The sequence below is a fragment of the Lissotriton vulgaris genome, chromosome 1_1 (genome assembly GCF_964263255.1).
Source record: "Lissotriton vulgaris chromosome 1_1, aLisVul1.2, whole genome shotgun sequence".
Lineage (NCBI taxonomy): Eukaryota > Metazoa > Chordata > Amphibia > Caudata > Salamandridae > Lissotriton > Lissotriton vulgaris.
The window spans coordinates 974,103,056-974,123,955 of NC_141685.1; the positions used below are offsets into that span (position 1 = coordinate 974,103,056).

At 48.0% G+C, this 20,900-nt stretch overlaps 1 protein-coding gene across 1 annotated transcript in view; it reads right to left on the reverse strand.

Annotated features, from left to right (window-relative positions):
• Nucleotides 1-1,104: 1,104 nt before the first annotated feature.
• LPAR2 (lysophosphatidic acid receptor 2) overlaps nucleotides 1,105-20,900 on the reverse strand; it is a 174,740-nt gene continuing 154,944 nt past the window's right edge. Inside the window, exon 3 of the mRNA XM_086960218.1 lies at nucleotides 1,105-2,783. Within this exon, the coding sequence (XP_086816344.1) occupies nucleotides 2,485-2,783 (299 nt within the window). The 3' untranslated portion in view covers nucleotides 1,105-2,484. The remainder of the gene's footprint in view (nucleotides 2,784-20,900) is intronic.

Consider the following 20,900-nt stretch of genomic DNA (forward strand, 5'->3'; position numbering starts at 1 on the left):
GGGTGGAGGGGGCCAGCTAAACCCCAGTTATGGCTGTGTTACTGTCTTTTCTTGCTTACATTACGACTCAGTGCACCCTTGCTGTGTCAGTGATTTTGGGGCCACAAAGCAATGACCCAAGAGAGGGGGAAACTTAAGCAGTGGAGGCACCATAGGTTTGACTCCAAGAGAGGGTGCCGAGCAGGTGAGACAAAATAGGGTCCCTTGTTTTTAACAAATGGCAGAGAGTGCCCACTTCACATGGTAACAGCTATCATTAGTCAAGCAGATACTGCAGCAGTGGGGCTCAGGGGTGAGAGGTGGCCACTACATGACAGTTATGACTGTCTTACTTTACAAAAGGTGCACAGGGTTCACTTTCCTTGTTAGAATTAGGGCTCCCTTGTTGCAGGGGGGGGGGGGAGTGGGGGGCAACAAATGGGAATAGTTTTGTTTCTAAATGTCTGTCTGTTTGGAGTTTGGAGAGATGTCTAGGCAATGTGGGAAAAGGGTGAAAGAGCACAGGGGACAGCCTGATAACAAACGCTGGATCGGTTGCTTTGGGGCCCAGGAGTGTGAGGCAGTCACATCATCCCCAATTACAGGAGGCAGTCTCGTGTTTAATACGGAGTATGGGCTGTAGAAAAGGCCCCTCGATATGAACTTATAATCCCCACATCCTGAACTCAGCCCTTCCCCTACCGGTTCCCAATCCCTGCCATAATGTTTTGGAAGGAGGTCAGACTACAAGCCATTTTGCTTGCAGGATAACTAAGAGCCCAAAAGTTTAAAGACCTCCGTTTTAAGGTGTTTTATCTCTGGTATGAATAAAGTGACATAGTATGCATCTACCATGATGGGCTCTCATCTGATGAGAGATAAAATCTGTGAACAACTTGTGCCAGGTGATGCCTGAAATTCGGTTTAATGGCTGACATAGATAAACGTCGATTATGAGAACACCCCGGGGACTTCCCCAAGGGGTAACACATGCAAAATACTTGTGTGTGTTTGTATGCTGCCACCCACACCTTACTGACCACACCCTGCTTAGAGGTTTGCTGGCAATAAAAGAGAGGCCTATTTGGGTTGTGAATCGAAAAAGGCCAAGATCTGCGAGGTCGATATATCTGAAAAAAGGTTTATTAGATACTGGATGAATTAAAACCAGTAAAAAACAGAAAGACACAATACAGGTAGCATTCAATGTACAAAAGCTGTGGAGTTCAAAGAAGAGGATGAACATACAGCAAAGTGAGGCACTGTGACAAAAAATGCCCAGAACACAATTGTCTCTGGATGGTGATAAATGGTATACAGTACAGTGACTGGTCAGGCGTGGAACACTATAGTCCATAAATGTATTATTACTTATCTTAGAATGGTGGCAGCAGGGTAGTGAATAACCTTTAAATCACCTGCAACAACAGAACCCTCATACTTCTGCTTGTGACCATGGAACAGAAGTCCACTTATGTGACCTTAGTGTTTTTCTACATACAACATATGTAAAAAGATATACCATGCTTCTGGAGAATCCAAATATTTCTAAGGAGCAATGCACCGGTCTTAACTCAATGACTCACAGGTCATATCAACTTGTTTGTGCAACACATTCCATGTGTTTTACTCATAGCATGGAAAGACTGCCACACACGCTTTATGCAATTTTGTAGATGAACTTTGATGCAGCATCGTCTGTAATGTTCAATGGAGGAAACGCACAATATTTTCTAATGCATCTAATGTGCGGACACAGTCTGTTAATGGAGCTAATTAAAAAGCAGGAGAAACATGTGTACCCTCCCCTGCATTTGAAGCACCTTTAGAAGAGGAAAGAATGGTTGTAGTGGTGGCACCATGGAGCCACAGCAAAGTGCCTTAGTAGTCCATGAAACTGTTGTGGCCCTGGCTATGGGCAAGAGAGGTGATCTGTGATGGACGGTGTTGTATGTGAAGAGATTTGCAAAGCAATGGCCTGCTTTTCCCAATTTACTGCGGTTGTCCTTTTGGTACAACTGAGATAATAAAAAAAATAGTTATAAAAAGAAACGGAAATAGAAGTACTGAAATATGACGTCATAATACTGAGGGGCGAGCTAACCACATGCAACAGAACAGCCTTCAAAACATGGCTTCCAACTTGTAGAATGTGTCGAAGGGGCGCGGTGGGCTTCGCCAGTCTAGAGGCTACTACTGACCTTCAGCGGCCATGCTTCCAGAGTGACAGGATGCGACTTTTGTAGCTTTATAGGCCAAAAGTGGATCACCCCATTGGTCTACTGACCACAGTATACATATAGGTGTTGCTCATGGGGGAAGTGAACATCCTTGTGAGAATTCCCAAAGACACGCGGTTCCTCATAACATTTACACTTTGGGACATGGAGTGGCCACAGACCATCTAAAACACAAACATCCTTTTGGTCTGTGGTAATTTCACTGCTGTTAATCACTCGATTGCTGGACAATTGGTGTCTCAAGAGGATATTAGCCCTCAAGTTCCTACAGCGTTGAGTCCTTCATATTGTGTCCATTGCTGGAGAGCATTCGCCGTTCCATATGGGTGGATTTCATGGAGGCGCCATAGTTTGACCGTCGGCTACAGCAGTAACAGAGGATTTTCTTGAAGGTGGCCCGCATCTCATTGTCGCGGTAAGAATATACTATGGGGTTGATGACAGAGTTGAACTCAGCCAGCAGCAGAAAGTACTTCTCTACCGCCAGGACGTTGCACTTCTGACAATTCAATCCATCTAAGAGGAGGACCACCTGCCCCGGCGTCCAACAGATCACGAAGGCACCTGGGGAAAAAAGGAGAGAGTCTTTAGCATATGGGTGCATTCGGGGGCATCAGACGTTTCGCCAAAACTTCAACACAAGTAATACATCCATTGCCAGGAGAGAGCAAATGACCTAGTGATAAGCGCTTGAACTAAGTCATGCACCTTCATTACAGTACTTTTACTTTTTAAATGTATCCACTTGGCAGTTAATATCCAGGCAGAGTAAATTACAGCGCGTATGCCCGCTCTACCCAGGTGGTAGGAAAAAGTGCAGTGAACTGTTTTCTCAGCCTCATGGACATTTCTGTCTGGCTGTCCACTAGAAAGTCACAGCCAACTGTATCTGCTGGGCAGAGGGAAGGCATAAAATGGCTGCTATCCCCTAGCATGGACAGGGTTTGTTGGGAATTGGCCAGGCCCTTTGCATGCACCACTCAGGATTGGCCCAGAAAAATGCCGAATTTATTCTGAGTGGTGTATGCCCTGTGAGTGCCAGCTAGATATTAGATTCTGCAGTGGTGGGGTGAACCTCTTGCGTGGCTCCTACTGGTGGGAATATTCCATATTCAATCAATGGAAGTCCACTATTAATTGAGACTTGCATCTATACAAGTGTATTTTGAGCTTGTGTCCTGCAGCTTACACTTACACAAATAAATCTCTACAGTTACACAAAATCCCCACTAAGCAATCCTTGTAGCTCGCTCCGATTAGGATTCTTCCACAATCGAGCTTCAGTGCAGTCTGTTTTCCAGTGTCAGTGAAAGGTAGGCAACCCTAGTCTTTCTTCAGTTCTTCTGCAATTCTTAGTCTCTCTGTTATCTCTATGAGAGGGCTCAGAGGCAACTGCGCCCACCACGTTCTCTATTGAAATGCATTATTCTTTCGGTATATAATAGCTAACAGAATGGACCAATACTATGATTTGTGTGGTCTTGTAGCACTAACAAAATCTGGGTGACCTACCACATGGTTCTGCGGTTTCTCTTGACCACAGCCGCGGTGTTTTGGAATCACTGTTTTTTTCAGTGGATGGAAGATTGGAAGTTCTATGTTTTGTTTAGTGATGGTGTTGTATGTGCAGTGGGGTGTGTGCTGCAGGCCTTTGACATTTAATTTGTGCAGCAGGATCTGACGGTTTCCATTTTCCAGCCTGACGTTTTACCATTGTTTATAGGCTGCGTTTCACGAGTGGGCATGACGGGTTGCTTAATGTATTCTAATGACTTTGTGAAACACGGTTGAAAAGGTTTTGTGGTGGGGTAAAAACACAATGTAATGCTGCTTTTGCTGTGTTGTGAGCCTGTGGGTGTTGTAATGTCGGGTGACTCAGGAGTACAGGCCCCTAAGGTATGCAAAATGGCGTAACTGACCCCAGTTGCTTGGTATCGCAGAGTGACCACGAGCGATCACTCCTTTATTTATACATTCAGGCAGGGGCGGCTCTTCTGCTATGGCGGAGGAGCGTTGTCCCACTGCTCACAGAGGCAAACGGAAAATAAAATGATCTTAATTTAGACCATTTTATTTTTCGCCCTGCTCTCGAGTCCTGGGGTGGGCGGGGTCACTGCACTGCAGCCATGGGCGTAGGAGACACTAAATTTCTGGGGGGGACAGGGACAATCTTGTGGACTTTCTAGTGACCCTATACAAATCGCCCATTTTGAGAGACCGTACGCGTGTTAAATGTATACAATCGCATAGTTATGAAGAGAAATATTAAGAAAGGCAGGAAAGTAGTGGACTTGGAAGATGTACTGGCTACTCAAATGTGGTACTAAGATCATCCTTCTAAGTTGCTAAATGGTGACAAGTACAAAGAAATGAAACTGAGGGACTTGAGACAAAAACTTCACTAGCAGTATCCTGAGCCGAGATACCATCAGGTGTAAAACTCCACATAGTTTTAAGAGCAATAGAGAATTGTGAAACACAGAACTAGGAGAGAGTGTGAGTGTGTGTGAGCTGCACGAAGGCTCAAACATGGTGCAGGTAACCTCTAGCCTATAGTCCACCAGTACTCTGCCATAGCCTGCCCTTGCACCCAAAATATGTAAGGGAGTGAGTAAAAATGTAAAGTCACTTAGCTGAAAATCTAATTTGTACAGTGTTCAAAAGCATAATTTTTCCTGAAATCCCACTTGAGTGTCCCTAATTCAAGATGACCCACAGCTGTCACATACAAACACAAACAGAAAGCTTGGAGGGCATGTGGCACTTGGCACATGTTTTATCAAGAAGATGCCCTAGCAGGGCTGACACTTCTAAAGGTGGACAGGCACCGACTGGTGCAGTAAGGTCATAAGGGCTACACACATTTTAAATGCTGGTTCAAGAGTGTGAGTAAATCTCTTGCACTTTTTGTGAATCACAAACACAAGCGGCTTAAGTAGGAAAATCAATTTTTAATTTGGGAACACTGTCAGGCCATTAATGGTAAAAGATTTGAAAATGGACAGTGCTTTAAATGGGCCGGTACTCACCGGTACTGAGTACCGGCACTTCCGAATTTTCTGTCCGCCAGTACCGGCACTTTTCTTAGTTGAGGGAAGAGTACCGGTACCCTCATTGAGAGCACAGCAGGCTCAGGTTCAGTGACTCCTCCAGCTCAGGGCAGACGCCGCTTTGCTTACGAGGAGCTTGCAAGTCACAGAGCGCATGAAAGGCCGTTTGCAGAGTCGCTGCTGGAGATTCCAGCAGTGCTCAATTGAATGGCCCCACTGCAGAGGTCTGAGAGGGCTTGCCCTGTGTCATGTTGTGATCAACAGTACAGGGTCTAAACCGACCCTGCACTGTTGATCAGGTGCGCAACGGCTATCAGCTTAAAGTGTTCCTCCATCAGGCATGTGAAATGGGCTGCGGCTGCCAGTCATTAATCCTGTCCAATTTAGGGAAGTGCACGAGCAGCAGCGCCAAACAATCCTCTACCTTCCCAAAGATGTTTTTTTCACCTTTTAGTTCAGCACAAAGGCTGCTTTCCTTTGTGTGCCCCTCTGTTGAAGCAGGAAACGAAGATGTAAAGTGGATAAATTATGTTTATTCAAGTAGTAACCGACTCCCAGAGCGCATTGGTATCCGGGGCGCCTGGAGAGAAGGGTTCGGCCATCTTGGGTGAGGGAGGGGTGGCGCTCGAGATGCAGGACGCTTCCCACCCTCCTCACGTCGGATATAAGATGAAGGCTTCCCGTCCGCGCAGCGGACGGGCGCAGCGGGCGCGCCGACGGCGCGCCGGAGGCGCGCCAGAGGCAAGCCCGTCTGCGCCCGTCCGCGCCGGGACCGGGCCCAGGGCCATAACCCCTGCTTGTCCCTTACTTTATCAGCGGTGCACCTTGCTGCAACTTCGCCCCTCGCCCGCCTCCTGCTGCACCATCATTGACCCGGCACTCATTCTCACAGGTACTACCTTTATTTGTCCTCACTGTAATATCCCCATTCACTTTATTAAAAGTACCACCACTACTCCTGCCACCAAGAACATTAAGGAAAATCATATCACCATGGCCCTTATCAATGCACGATCCTTGCCTAAACACTGTCAAGAGATCGCCAACCTTATTATTGATAACAATCTTGATGCACTATACGTAACCGAAACATGGACTGATGAGGCATCGGCCCCAGACCTGGTTACGGCAGTTCCACCTGGTTACACTGTCCATAGGCAGGACAGGGTGAAAAACAGAGGTGGAGGTCTGGCCATCATAATTAAAGATCACTTCGAAATTCGTACCTCCCCCATCCCGGCTTTGTCATGCGAAGCCCTACATTTTATAATAAAATTCTCTCCGTCTTTCAGTTTTAAGGGAGTGCTTCTATACCGTCCTCCGGGGTCCAGAGCAGCGTTCCTGACCAACCTGGGGACGATAACTGAATCTATAGCCACAGATGAGTCCACCACGGTTATGGGCGATTTTAATTTCTATCTTGAGCAACACTTGGACAATGATACTATCTCCCTCACGTCAGACCTAGAATTAATAGGTCTTAGGCAATTGGTTGACGCCCCGACCCATCAAGCAGGACACACGTTAGATGGCATCTTCACTAACATCGAAAATCTACATGTGACCGACATTCTCCCGATGACCTGGACAGACCACTCGGCCATATTTTTTAGTATGACCATCAAAGACTCGCTGAGTAAAAAGACCCCCCACCTCAAGTCTGGTCCTTTCAAAGCCTGGAAAGATTTAAATTATAATAATTTAAACATACTATTAACTAAACTCAAACCAGACCTATCCAACAATCCCAGTGTTGCCACACATCAATTCCATGAATGGCTGAGGGTCGCCACTTCGGAATTAGTACCAACCAAATCCCATTCTAGAAATAGGCACACTCCAACTGCTCAATGGTACACTAAAGAATTAAAAACACAAAAACAACTAACAAGGAATAAGGAGAGACACTGGCGACGAGATTATGATGGCGAAAGTAAGGATGTATACAAAAAGGCCCTAGCCACCTATAAGTCCATGATAATAGAAGCAAAAAAACTCTTCTTCTCTAAACATATAGAATTAGCCAAAAACTCCAGTAAACAGCTATACAATATAGCTAAAACATTATCAGGTAACACACCAGACTTAACTCCTCCACCCTCGCAATCACTATGCGACGCTCTATCTGAGTTTTTCTTTGAGAAGGTAAATAACATCTACCAAACTTTCACTTCAGAATCAAGCACCACCAGTACTCCCCCTCCTCTGATAACTTTGAGCAATCCTCTGACGAGCTTTACTCCTCTAACTACTGATCAAACTAGGACCATACTGAACTCAGTTAAATCAGGATCAGCCTTGGACCCTTGCCCCACTTCTGTGTTAACTTCGGTTGCAGACACCATTATCCCTGTCATCACCCATGTCTGCAACTCAATACTGAGCTCTGGGTTTTACCCAGATGCCCTGAAAAACACACTGATTAAGCCCTTACTAAAAAAGGTCAATCTGGACAGACAAGAGCTGAAAAACTATCGGCCTATAGCGAGTCTCCCTTTCTTAGCTAAAATCACGGAGAAAGCTATGAACCAACAGCTATCGGACCACATAGAGAGAAATAACCTGCTTGATGACACCCAGTTTGGGTTCCGCAAATACCATGGGACGGAAACTGCTCTCATTAAGGCAGCAGATGATATTAGAACCATCCGGGACCAGGGAGGAACAGCCCTGCTGGTGCTCTTAGATCTTTCTGCAGCTTTCGACACGGTTGACCACAAGATCTTGGTCAACCGTGTCGAAAAAATGGGCATCCAGTCCACGGCAAAAGATCTACTGACCTCCTTCCTGGCTAACAGAACGCAGGCGGTCACTCTCGGCCCATTCCAATCTGCCAGTCGGTCGCTACCGTGTGGGGTTCCTCAAGGCTCATCCCTCAGTCCGACACTTTTCAACATCTACGTGTCGGACCTTGCTAGTGTCATCAAAGCACATGGGATGAGCCTAACCTCATACGCCGACGACACGCAGCTCGTTCTGGCCATTAAGGATAATGGTCAGGAGGTGGCCGAACGGTTCCAAGCTGGTATGATGGCAATCGGAGAATGGATGGCAGGCAACTGCCTAAAGCTAAACTCCGATAAAACGGAGGTGGTCATCTTTGGCAAGCTCTCACCATCTTGGCCCACAGCCTGGTGGCCATCAACTTTTGGCACCCCACCCTGTCCCGCCTCTAAGGCAAGAAACCTGGGAGTCATGTTTGATGACCAACTCAACTTTATGACCCATGCTAACAAGGTAGCTTCCACGGCCCATTACAAACTCAGGATGATTAGAAAAATCTTGCCTTTTCTACCTGACACGGCCGCCAAGACCCTGGTTACATCACTGGTTCTTACCTCCCTTGATTATTGCAATGGCCTTCTTCTAAATGCACAAAAAAGAGTCACAAAAAAACTACAGACTGTACAAAACGCGGCTGCTCGCCTGCTTTCCAAAAAACCCAAATTCACCCCCATCTCAGATACCCTGAGAACCTATCACTGGCTGTCCATCCAAAATAGGATAAAGTTTAAAGCCATGTGTATAGTGTACAAAGTGATGCAGGATCAGGGGCCTCGCTTCCTTAAAGATCAATTAAAACTCTACAATCCAGTCAGAACACTCCGCTCCTCTACACTCAATCAACTAATCACTCCACGCAGCAGAACAGCTACTTGGGGCGACCGTCGTTTTCCGGCCGCAGCCTCTAGGATCTGGAATTCCCTACCTCATTACGTCAAATCCAGCTCATCACTCCTTCAGTTTAGGAAACAATTAAAAACCTGGTTATTTGACCAGTAACTCACATCCTCAGCTCACCGTACCTACTTCTTAGGATAGACATTACTGCAGTCAAGCGCCGAGACACCTACGGGTATTTGGTTGCGCTTTAAAAATGCCAGTAAATAAATAAATAAATAAATAAGGGCCCAAACGCAGGTGGAAATAGTAACGTGTGAAGAACAGCTCTCAAACAATCCAATCAGCAGAACATTCTATAACGTTATTTATATAAGATAAATGAACGTCCCAACAGATGCCATAATCAACACTAGTCTACCAATGAAATAAAGATGTGTTTTTTTCAACATAAACGCATTCCTTATGCGTTTTGATATGTGCTGTAACTGATATAGAGGTCATTATGTATCATCATATCTTACCCTTAGCCCCACCGCTAGCCCCGCCCCTTTCCCACACCTCTAACTAATTTTAATGAGTACCTGCACTTATTTTTCCCATTTAAAGCACTGATAATGGGGCAACTCAGTTTACACTTGCCGCGCCTGCAAAAAGGGCCCTCATATTTTTCTCCGGGTTCAGAGTGGTTCTGCCTGAATAAATGTAGCTTACCATTAATGTTATCAGCGTACTCTATAATATCATTAGATACACAGTGGTCAAGCCATGGGTCTTCCATTTCCCTTGTTGTGGAATGTCATTGCTGGCCAGCGCACTGGAGCTGAGTCTGCGTTACACAAGAGGAGGGTATGGGTTTTAGGCAGAGCCACTGGAATCCTAAAACTGGGGAGCACAACATTTCACTGTCATGTCACACCTGGCTGATCACATGTCAATGTCAGGTAAAATCAAAGTTCAGCAAATAGCAAACTAAAATTGGAGTCAAAGAGCAGAAGAGAGGGAGAGGCGCAACGAGAAAGCAAGAAGGAGGCAGGGGGAAAAACGAGTACAACAGACCGACAGATGAATGCAGTGTAACAGCCCTTGGCTTTACTTACAAGTTAACCGAACCAAAAGTCTGTCACTTCAATGGGATAGGTACTCACGCAGGAGGGACCTCACACTTAGTGGGAGCGTGCTGCTGCAGCCCTTTTGTCTTCAAGCCGGCAACAGACACGGGGGCGAGGAGTCCGAGGTCAGCAAATCAATCAGTGCACTGCCACTGGCTAGGTTGTATGACGATCCATTGGCCTCAACGTCATCACGGGCGTTCGCATTGTGGCAACTACATCGTAAAGGCAGTTACACCAGCCATTTTCACATCGCACGTAGTTGCGACGCAAATGTGGCCATGTAATAGGATCGCGTGTCACATCGGCGACTATACTTAGCACGTCTTGACAACGTTTTTGCGTGCCCTTCTGCCTTATGTTGCACTCGTTTTTTATGGCCTTCTGCCCTCTGTTTGCCTCGTTTTTGCGTGCCCTTCTGCCTTATGTTGCCCTCGTTTTTTGTGGCCTTATGCCCTCAGTTGCCCTCGTTTTTCGTGCCCTTCTGCCGTATGTTGCCCTCGTTTTTTGTGGCCTTCTGCCCTCTGTTGCCCTTGTCATTCACCCATCCATCCCATCCATCTGGGCACCATACACCCATTCATCCATTTTGCATCTTCTGCCCTCTGTTTGCCTCATTTCTCGTACCCTTCTGCCCTATGTTTCCCTCGTTTTTTTGTGGCCTTCTGCCCTCTGTTTGCCTCGTTTTTGCGTGCCCTTCTGCCTTATGTTGCCCTGGTTTTTTGTGGCCTCCTGCCCTCTGTTGCCCTCTTTTTTCGTGCCCTTCTGCCCTATGTTTCCCTCGTTTTTTTGTGGCCTTCTGCCCTCTGTTTGCCTCGTTTTTCGTGCCCCTTTGCCCTCTGTTCCACTCGTTTTTCGTGCCCTTCTTCCCTATGTTTCCCTCGTTTTTTTTTGTGGCCTTATGCCCACTGTTTGCCTCGTTTTTGCGTGCCCTTCTGCCTTATGTTGCCCTCGTTTTTTGTGGCCTTCTGCCCTCTGTTGCCCTCGTCATTCACCCATACACCCATCCATCCCAGTAATCCGGGCACCATACACCCATCCATCCATTATGCATCCATCCATTAATACACCCGCCCACTCCACCCACCCAGCACCCATACATGCACCCATGCATCCATTCACCCATACACCCATTCATCCCAGCCATCCAGCCACCATCCACCCATCATGCATCCATCCATTAATCATTCATGCATCCATCCATGCACCCATGCATCCATTCACCCATACACCCATTCATCCCAGCCATCCAGCCACCATCCACCCATCCACCCATCATGCATCCATCCATTAATCATTCATGCATCCATCCATGCACCCATGCATCCATTCACCCATACACCCATTCATCCCAGCCATCCAGCCACCATCCACCCATCATGCATCCATCCATTAATCATTCATGCATCCATCCATGCACCCATGCATCCATTCACCCATACACCCATCCATCCAGTATGCATTTTTAAATGGCATGTGACTGTGATGTTTTTAATATTCCGTTTTGCCATCAACATTGCATACAAATCCCGTTTTGCCAAAACCCCTTGTAAAATCCGCAGCATTTTTATATGGCAAAACGGCAAAACCCTTTTTATAATCCCGGTCTTTTATAATAAAACCCCTTTTATAAACCACTGCATTTGCCAAATATAAAACCACCACTTAATCCGCTGCATAAACCACCGCTTAATCCGCTGTATTTGCCAAAGATAACCACCGCTTTGCGCTGTAATGCCATTAACATCGCATGCTTTGTAATTGCATGCGATGTTAATGACATCGCGCAGTCTTAGCATGCGTACTAAAAGCTTGCGATGTGAACGAACGACCAGCGACGGCTCGTGGAGGGAGTTACGGTGGGGCAGGAGGGTGGGGAGGGGGAGGGGCAGGGTGGAGGTTGCTAAAAACCGGCATATGGATAATTGCAGGTAAGTAAACAATTTAATTAATAAAACGAATTTCGTAGTGCGCCTTGCATCGCAAAATGCAATGCAGTGCGAGCTACGAAATTCGTTTTATTAATTAAATTGTTTACTTACCTGCAATTATCCATATGCCGGTTTTTAGCAACCTCCACCTGCCCCTCCCCCTCCCCACCCTCCTGCCCCACCGTAACTCCCTCCACGAGCCGTCGCTGTGAACGACGATGCGATGTCAAAGTCGCGGTGTTTTGACACTGATGCTCTGAGTGCTTCCCCACTGGCTACAGGCAGCTGAGGTGAGAAATAAATAAATCCCGGAGCCTCAGGGGTGCTGCGCCACACAAAGAGTTGAACAGGGCATAGGCAGGGGGGCGAGTGGCCTCTGACGTCACCTTATGCTGTGACTATCGGATCATTGGCGGCTCACAGACAGGTAACTGGAGAGGCGCCAGGTCAAGTGCAGAACCATTAGGTCACGCAGCTCCGCTCGCACTTTTTTTCGTGAGCTACAGGCCTACTAATCTCCCTCTCAGAAAGTAGACCCACCCTTGTCCCCTGCGTCCCCCCCACTCCAAAATCTGGGGGGGATATGTCCCCCGTGTCCCCCACAGTTCCTACGCCCATGACTGCAGCAGGGGAGGAGGAGTGGTGGGCCCTGCGCATGAGGGTTCGGCCGGCCGTCTCAGACCTGTCAAACACTCATGCACACTGACATCTCTCCAACCCAGCTGTATTGCTGGGTGGAGAGATCAGCAGGCATGGGATCCTAACTCCAGATGGAAGTGCAAAACCAGTGCACTCCAGTCAATCGCTACGCTGCTCTCATGGTGAGAGCGGCGTCAGGATTGGCCGCAGGGGAAGCTGGGAGCTTCAGCCTGTGCAAAGAGGAGAAGCCCAGGGAGCATGCCGCAAGCGGAAGACTGGCAGGCAAGTTTTCTTCTTTTTAAAAAAAACCAACATTTTAGCTTCCTCGCTGCCAAGCCCGCCTCACCACATTTATTTCACATCAGCCGCTACTGCTTGGGGCTGCGCACAGCCCTCCGGTTGGGAAGGTGCTAGAGAGTAAGGGAGAGGCCGGGTGGCACCCTACAGGTGTGATGTGCTCTAAGATTCTGAGTGAGCTTTGCGAGGGACGGTTGTGAGAGTAAAAGATGTGCTCTTGAGGAAGCAAAACGTAAGCAAGTATATGGCTTCACTGCCATGCTGGGTGCACGATGGAGCCGTGAGGTCACGTCAATGAATTCTGATGTGGTTTATCAGCCTATGAATGTGTCTGCCCCGATCACACAGAGATGTTCTCAAAGATCAAGGGTGGGCAGCAAGTACTGTTGGGAGCTGCATGGAGCTGAATACGTGTCATATTGTGCCTGTGTTGGTTTTTTATGATGGGTTCTGGTGTGCTGGCCTGTAGAACCAAAGCAGACAATGACAAACGGGGTGCGATTTATTACACATCTACCACAACAGAGACCTGAAGCTCACTGGGCCTACTTTTCAACCAACATTGGCCCAAGAAGAAAGTATTGTTCAGCTAGCTTAAGGGTGATATAGGTTTAAAAAAGAGAGGCTCTCTCTCCCACCACAAAGCAACCAGGGCTTATGTCTGGATATCAACGTCTATCTCTTTGCCATTGATCTAGAATTACTGATGGAAAAGGTAGAGGGTCCTCCACCCGTTCCAACTGAGTTCAGGCTCTCACCGAGTCCAAACCGCCATTGAGCCAAGATCGCACAGTGTTCATAGAGAGAACTATTGAAGCAATCTACACTGAGGTCTTGTGCTTCATAGGCTTAGCCCAGGCTGCAACAAGCCAGGAGACTGCCAGGGCTGTCCATCGCCCAAAGGACTGGCCTAGAATGGAGGACGAGAAGGCCCGGAGTCTCAGAGGAAGATAGGGACGAGCATAGGGAGTGCTGGCTAGCCTTCGGCACAGGGTACAGACTCAGCCAGGTGCTGAGAGTACAGGCAGGGCTAGGCTGGGAGTCTCAGCAGGGTCAAGCCTTTAGTACATGTTCAGAGTATGGGCATCGACTGGTGTCTGTATGCCGGTAATCCAATTTTAGGCATCGCCTAAGCAGAGAGCTGTTGATTGTAGAGGACCAATTGTGGGCAATACCCAGTGCTTAATTCGAGCCAGTGGTAGCAGATGGGGCCCACCAGCACTCATTTTGGGGCTCAGAACGTATTTCTGCTTATTAGACTTTGACCAAGACCTAGAGAAGGAAAACACACAAGGAGGAGGAAGATAATCACAAACACTGCGACTAAGGAAGAAAGCAGGAACCTGAGACAGTGAGATAAAGGGGCAGGAGATGTCTGCTTGTGAGTAAAGGAGGCATGAATTGGATCAAGGCTTCGCAGCCTTGGTATTCAATCCCAACACTCGAAGGGCTGGCTGCGGACTACTGAGCAAAAAACTTTGTGGCCCTGCACTTAAACTTTTACAAATTAAGAACTGACAATACCAATTGTTTACCATTGGTTGGCTTTCCTGTCAACCTCATTTGTTTGCTTCTAATTTCATTACTATTCTTCCTCTTAAAGTATCTGTCCCTCCCCTGGGGCATAGTTTCTTTAAATCCTTTTGAATTGATGGCTTGTAGCTTTCCTCAGTTCTACATCAGGGGACTCTTTATTCGTTTTCTTGCAGTACTCCATGTGAGTGGATGCATTTTCTTGCTCTGCCCTTTATGTGCTGATTCGTGGCTTAAATTGTTACCTCCTTCCACTCACTCTATCCATCATTGCATTCCCAGTGTCATTCTTTTTGTATTTTTGTTTTCTTTTTTTGATAGCTCGGCTGACAGAATTCACTGCAAAAAAAGCCCTTTGTGCACTTATGTTGCTTTCCACTCCCCTGCTTTCTAAACACTAAAAAATCACTTTCACACACTTCTTCCTTTTTATTTACCAATCCAGTTCGGATTGGTGAATAAAAGATGAGAAAAATGCCTGCATCTTAGCTTTTTTTTCTATTCTGCTTTAACGTGCTGTCCAGAATCGGGGATGCTTTACAGCTGTGGTAAAACCCTTTGGGAAAGCCTGCAGGTCCAAAAAACAGATCTAATGAGCTTACCAATTCTGAATTTTTATGTGTTGTCTGAGGCTGAACCATATCAGCAAACCACGTTGGCAAAGCAAGTAGGTATGCATTGAAAAAGCCAAAAAGTGAGACCTGTGGGCTTTGCCACAGTTGTTCAAAGAGAGAATACCTGCACTTGTCACCCAGGCGCCTACGCTTTCCACAAGATCGTACAGGGGACTTCACAGGAAGAGTCTGGCTTCGCGAGATCAAAGACTTAGGTTTCATTTCAAACTCTGCTTTAGGAGAAGATTACCAGAAAACAGGCAAAGTCGCGGGGTTACACCTGCAAGTTAAAATCCTGTGAAAAGAACACAAGAAACGTGCGGGCTAGCGGTTGCGGACTGTTGATTTTTAAACAGTCAAGTGCCAAGTGAGCTACATTCGTATTTTTAAAATGGCAGCGCATGCCTCAAAATGGCCGAATGCCAAACCGCTTCTAGTATGAAGGCACACTGACTCACAAACATAAACCATATGTTTCCATGAATCATATGCGGGCAGTGGCTGAAAAGCAGTCACAGATGCGGGGGCAGTTACCACTGACTGACGAAGATGCACGAAATCATTGCTGTATGGATGGCTGCAGCCTATTCGCTTTGCAATAAGTTTATATTTGTAAAATGAGCCAAGCCAAATATATAGTTTTTTTTATTTCCTACCCAACCACTAGAAGGTGGAATGAGCAGGTCATGTGAAAATCTATCAGACAAATTAAGGGGGGATTCTAAGATTTCGAGATTGTGAATAATTCACAGAAAAAGGATATAAGATTAAATATGTAGGAGAAGTTGAGGAATGAATAAAAAAAGCCACAAAAAACCCTAAGCCACAAACTGCACACCTACTCAAATGTCACTGGAGACTTCCTTCAGTCTGCAATTTGGCACAGAGAAACATCATTGCACATGTGGCCCTTCTGCCAACTGTTTGCGGTTGGAAGTTCAAGGAGAGTTCTTGGCATGTGGAGGCCGCTTTACAGCCAAAATCGCCATGTCTTAATGTTAAGCATGCGTTTAATAAAGTAGCCCATTATTGGAGTATGCGTTACCAGGGAGGCCAGCTTCCGCAAAGGACAACCCGCCTGGGGTAACAGGCAGTATTACAAGAAGGAAGTTTTAAGACTTTGCAATTGTTTGAACTAGACTAGGCATAGTTATGTCAGGTAATTACCTATGCTACCGGCATTTGTGTAGCTCATGTGTAGCTCACTGCATGGTCTTGTAGTATTTTCTGTATTTCTGAAGGTGCCATTCAACACAGATTTTAGGTCTCGCCTCTTCAAGGCCTTTTGTTTTCCTACAGTGGGCTTAGATTACATCCTTTACTTTCCATTGGTTTGCTTTCTTGTCACTGTCATTTGCTTGCGTCTTATTAGTCAGTTGGCATATGGTTCCTTCCTCTTTATGTGTTTGTCCCTTCCCGGTGCCTGGCCTTATTACTTGCGGCCTTCCACTGCTAATTTTTTAGGCACTACTTTTTTCTTTGTGTTTAAACACTCTACCGAATTTGTTTATTTCTGCTGCCTCCCTCGTGTTGTTGCTAGCGCCCACCCACCTACAGACTTTACATTTTTACTGCTTACCCTGTCCGCTCACCTTCTGTTGTTGTTGTTTGACCCCATATACTCGCTCTCTGTGGTTGCTGCTTGCCACTCTTCCACCCACCATTTTTAGTGTGCTTGCTACCAGCCCTGCCCTTCAATCCCCCATTATCCAACTTGCCCCTGTGTTGCCTCCCGCCTCCCTCTTTGTGCTGCCTCCGGCATCGCCTCCCTCCCCGCAATAAATGAAACAAAAACAAAAAAATGCCATGACATGGCCAGCACTGGCTGCATCATAGTGCTTTTCCCCACACTCTTCCTCCCTCTGTGTCCCCCCCCCACACACCCTCCCACCCACCGTTTTGCTTCCCACCCCCTCAGCAAAAAATAAAAGGCGCTAGGACCCGCCAGTGGTGGCAGTGAGATATTTCATTTATTTTTTATTTCAGCCATGCTACACAGCAATTGCACTGCGGTACAACAGGAGTAAAGATATTGACAAAGCCAATAGGTCTATCATAGTTTAACACAATGCCTGCTGTGAAGTCTTTGACACTCTGGGGTTAAATGTCTGGAATTTCTATGAGCTTAGAAACGTTCAAAAAGGCCTAAGACTGCGTGGAAAGAGATAACAAATTTGAAATTCTAACCAATCAAGGGGTGGTCCCTGATAGTTCATCATTAAACTGAGTATAGTCTTGCAAACTTCTAAAGCACTTCTTTCCTCCTCTATTTGACCAAGATGAGACTTGAATCCATGAAAATAGACTCTCAATCAATCAATCAATCAAAGACATTTATAGAGCGCACTACATACCCGTAGGGTCTCAAGGCGCTGGGGGAGGGGGGTGCCGCTACTGCTCGAACAGCCAGGTCTTCAGCTTCTTCCTCAAGGAGAGGTGGTCTTGGGTCAGGCGCAGGTCGGTCGGGAGGGAGTTCCAGGTCTTGGCGGCCAGGTAGGAGAAGGACCTTCCTCCTGTAGTCGCTCTTCGGATGCGGGGGACGGCGGCGAGGGCGTGGTTGGCTGATCGGAGGTGGCGTTTGGGAGCGTAGAAGTTGATTCGGCTGTTGAGGTAGCTCGGGCCTTGGTCGTGTAGGGCTTTGTGTGCGTGGGTGAGGAGGCGGAAGGTGATTCTTTTGTTGACGGGGAGCCAGTGTAGGTCTCTCAGATGTCCGGAGATGTGGCTGGTTCGTGGGATGTCGAGGATGAGCCTGGCTGAGGCGTTCTGGATCCGCTGGAGTCTCTTCTGGAGCTTGGCGGTGGTACCGGCGTAGAGGGCGTTGCCGTAGTCCAGTCGGCTAGTGACGAGGGCCTGGGTGACGGTCTTCCTGGTCTCGGTGGGGATCCACCAGAAGATCTTCCGTAGCATGCGTAGGATGTTGAAGCACGCCGAGGAGACGTTGTTGACTTGTCTGGTCATGGAGAGGGAGGAGTCCAGGATGAAGCCCAGGTTGCGTGCATGGTCTGTCGGTTTGGGTGCGGTGCCCAGGGCGGGGGGCCACCAGGAGTCGTCCCAGGTGGAGGGTGAAGAGCCCAGGATGAGGACCTCCGTCTTGTCTGAGTTCAGTTTCAGGCGGCTAGTCGTCATCCACTCGGCTACCTCTTTCATCCCTTCGTGCAGGTTGGCTCTGGCGGCGGCGGGGTCGTTGGTCAGGGAGAGGATCAGCTGGGTGTCGTCGGCGTAGGAGATTATGCTGAGGTTGTGTTGGCGTGCGATGGCCGCGAGGGGGCTCATGTAGACGTTGAACAGGGTGGGGCTCAGCGAGGATCCTTGAGGGACGCCGCAGATGACTTCGGTGGCCTCTGACTTGTACGGTGGTAGGCGGACTCTCTGTGTTCTTCCGTCGAGGAAGGAGATGATCCATTCCAGAGCCTTGTCCTGGATTCCGATGTTGCTGAGGTGCTGTACTAGGGTGCGGTGGCAGACCGTGTCGAATGCCGCAGAGAGGTCTAGGAGGATGAGGGCCGCTGTTTCTCCGTTGTCCATCAGGGCTCGGATGCCGTCGGTGGCAGCGATGAGGGCGGTCTCGGTGCTGTGGTTGGCTCGGAAGCCAGACTGTGAGGGGTCGAGGGATCCATTCGTCTCGAGGAAGGCGGCCAGCTGCTTGTTGACGGTCTTCTCGATGACTTTGGCTGGAAACGGGAGGAGCGAGATGGGGCGGTAATTCTTGAGTTCGGTGGGGTCCGCTGTGGGTTTCTTGAGTAGAGCGCTGAGTTCGGCGTGCTTCCAGCTCTCAGGGAAGGTGGCGGTGTCGAAGGATGTGTTGATGATGTCTCGCAGGTGGGGTGAGATGACAGCGTCGGCCTTGTTGAAGACGTGGTGAGGGCAGGGGTCGGTCGGCGATCCGGAGTGGATGGAGTTCATCGTGCGGATGGTGTCTTCGGTGCTGATCGGGGTCCAGGCGTGGAGGGTGGTGGTGGGTGGTGGTTGTTCGGTCGTGGTGTGTGTTGGTTGGTTGTTGAAGCTGTTGTGTATGTCCGCGATCTTGTTGTGGAAGTATGAGGCGAGGGAGTTGCAGAGGTCTTGCGATGGGGTGATGTCGTTGTTTCCTGCGCTGGGGTTGGATAGCTCTTTCACGATGTTGAAGAGTTCCTTGCAGTTGTGTGCGTTGTTGTCCAGCCGGTCCTTGAATGCAGTTTTCTTGGCGGCGCGGATCAGCTGGTGGTGCTTCCGGGTGGCAAGCTTGAAGGTGATCCTGTTGTCCGGTGTAGGTTCCCTTCTCCAGACTTTCTCGAGGGCTCGACAGTTCTTCTTGGAGCTCTTGAGTTCGTCGGTGAACCATGGGGCTTTCTTGCTGCCGGGTCTGCTGGGCGGGGTCCTCAGCGGGGCGAGCTCGTCCGCGCAGTTGCTGATCCACTTCGTGAGGTTGTCGGCGGCCTGGCTGGGGTTCGCTGAGCTGGCAGGAGGGTGCTGGCTCAGGGAGGTGGCGAGCTGGTCGGCTGTGGTCGGCTGTGATCTTGTTCCAGCTTCACTCTCCCCTCTCCCACATGGGGGGTTACCTATTTATTTATTTATAAAGTTTTATATAGCGCAAACTTGATCCCGGAGGATATCAGATTGAAGTTAGGCCCCTCCTTGGAGGTGGAGGGCTTTCACATTTTTCTTAAAACTGCAAGATTCCTTCACTAAACTAAGCCCACACCCGAATCCCAGGAGCACATTCCTCATAAGGACGGCACACCTACTGGACGATAATTGAAAAACTGACAATCGGTGCCACCCTGGCCATAATCATAACTGATCTAAGAACCAACCAACCCCACGGATACGCACTGTGGTTACAGCACGGTGCTTGCAAATGCCCAACAGGAGGCGGGAGGGAGACCGCCCCAACCTTCAACATCTGATTGATCTGAGCTAACTGCAATCGATGAACAGAAACATTGTGTCATGTCCATCTCCATAACAACAAGTAACCTTGGAGGCAGCCAAGAAGAAAAAAATAGTGAGAATAAAAACACAAAACAGAGACATCAGGACAAATTTGCATAGGGAAAGTATCTGCATCTTGTTTTCCAGTGGTTAGGACAAACTAAATTACAGGTGGCGACTTTTATTTGCTTTACGTTGCTTTCATCTAGAAAAAGAAAGAAAGCTCTCCTGGTAAGACCTGTGGCTGGCATACTGGCACTTGTAAGGCAATGTTTGACCTTCAATTGAGGGTTCCTTTAGATCTCCAGGCTGTGTGGAGGGCTTGCACTTGCAAAGCGGACTCACTCCTGTAGAAAATGCTTGTGTCATTGGATGAAACCAAAACAGACTTGAGCGAGTTAGAAGGGAGCGGCTCCGGGAAGAGGCTCCTGAGCAAGAACCTTTTGCCTAAGCTAGTACATCAAAGTTCAGACTGAGTGCTGACTGGGCTAGACCTCACTGTGTACGCACTTATTATGTACGCATCCTGGGACACACCCTACCACTTACATCACATTACGGAATCCGACTCACCAGAGCTTGGCAAACACCACCTTAACCGCAGAGCACTTTGGGAGTGGTTGACTTCGACCTAAGTCCTGATGAAACTACTCCTCCCTCCTGCCATCATGGATATTGGAAGTAGACGTCAACAGGTGGACCAGGCTCCTAAGGTCATCAGATTCATTACTGTCTTACATAGGCCCTGGGCCAGCAGAGGCAGGAAGTCGTCAAACTAGCCAGAACTACCTACTTCTCATTTAAAGAGAACCTGTCGAACAAGAATTCAGTCTTGTGTCCTCTGAAGAATGTACACACTACCGAACTATGTATGGTAACCAAATGAGTGTGCCCTTAAGCATTTCATGTCGAGTTACTGGAAACTGTGCACGCTGAGCATAAGAATAGACATGTCCTTATACTTTCAGTGGAA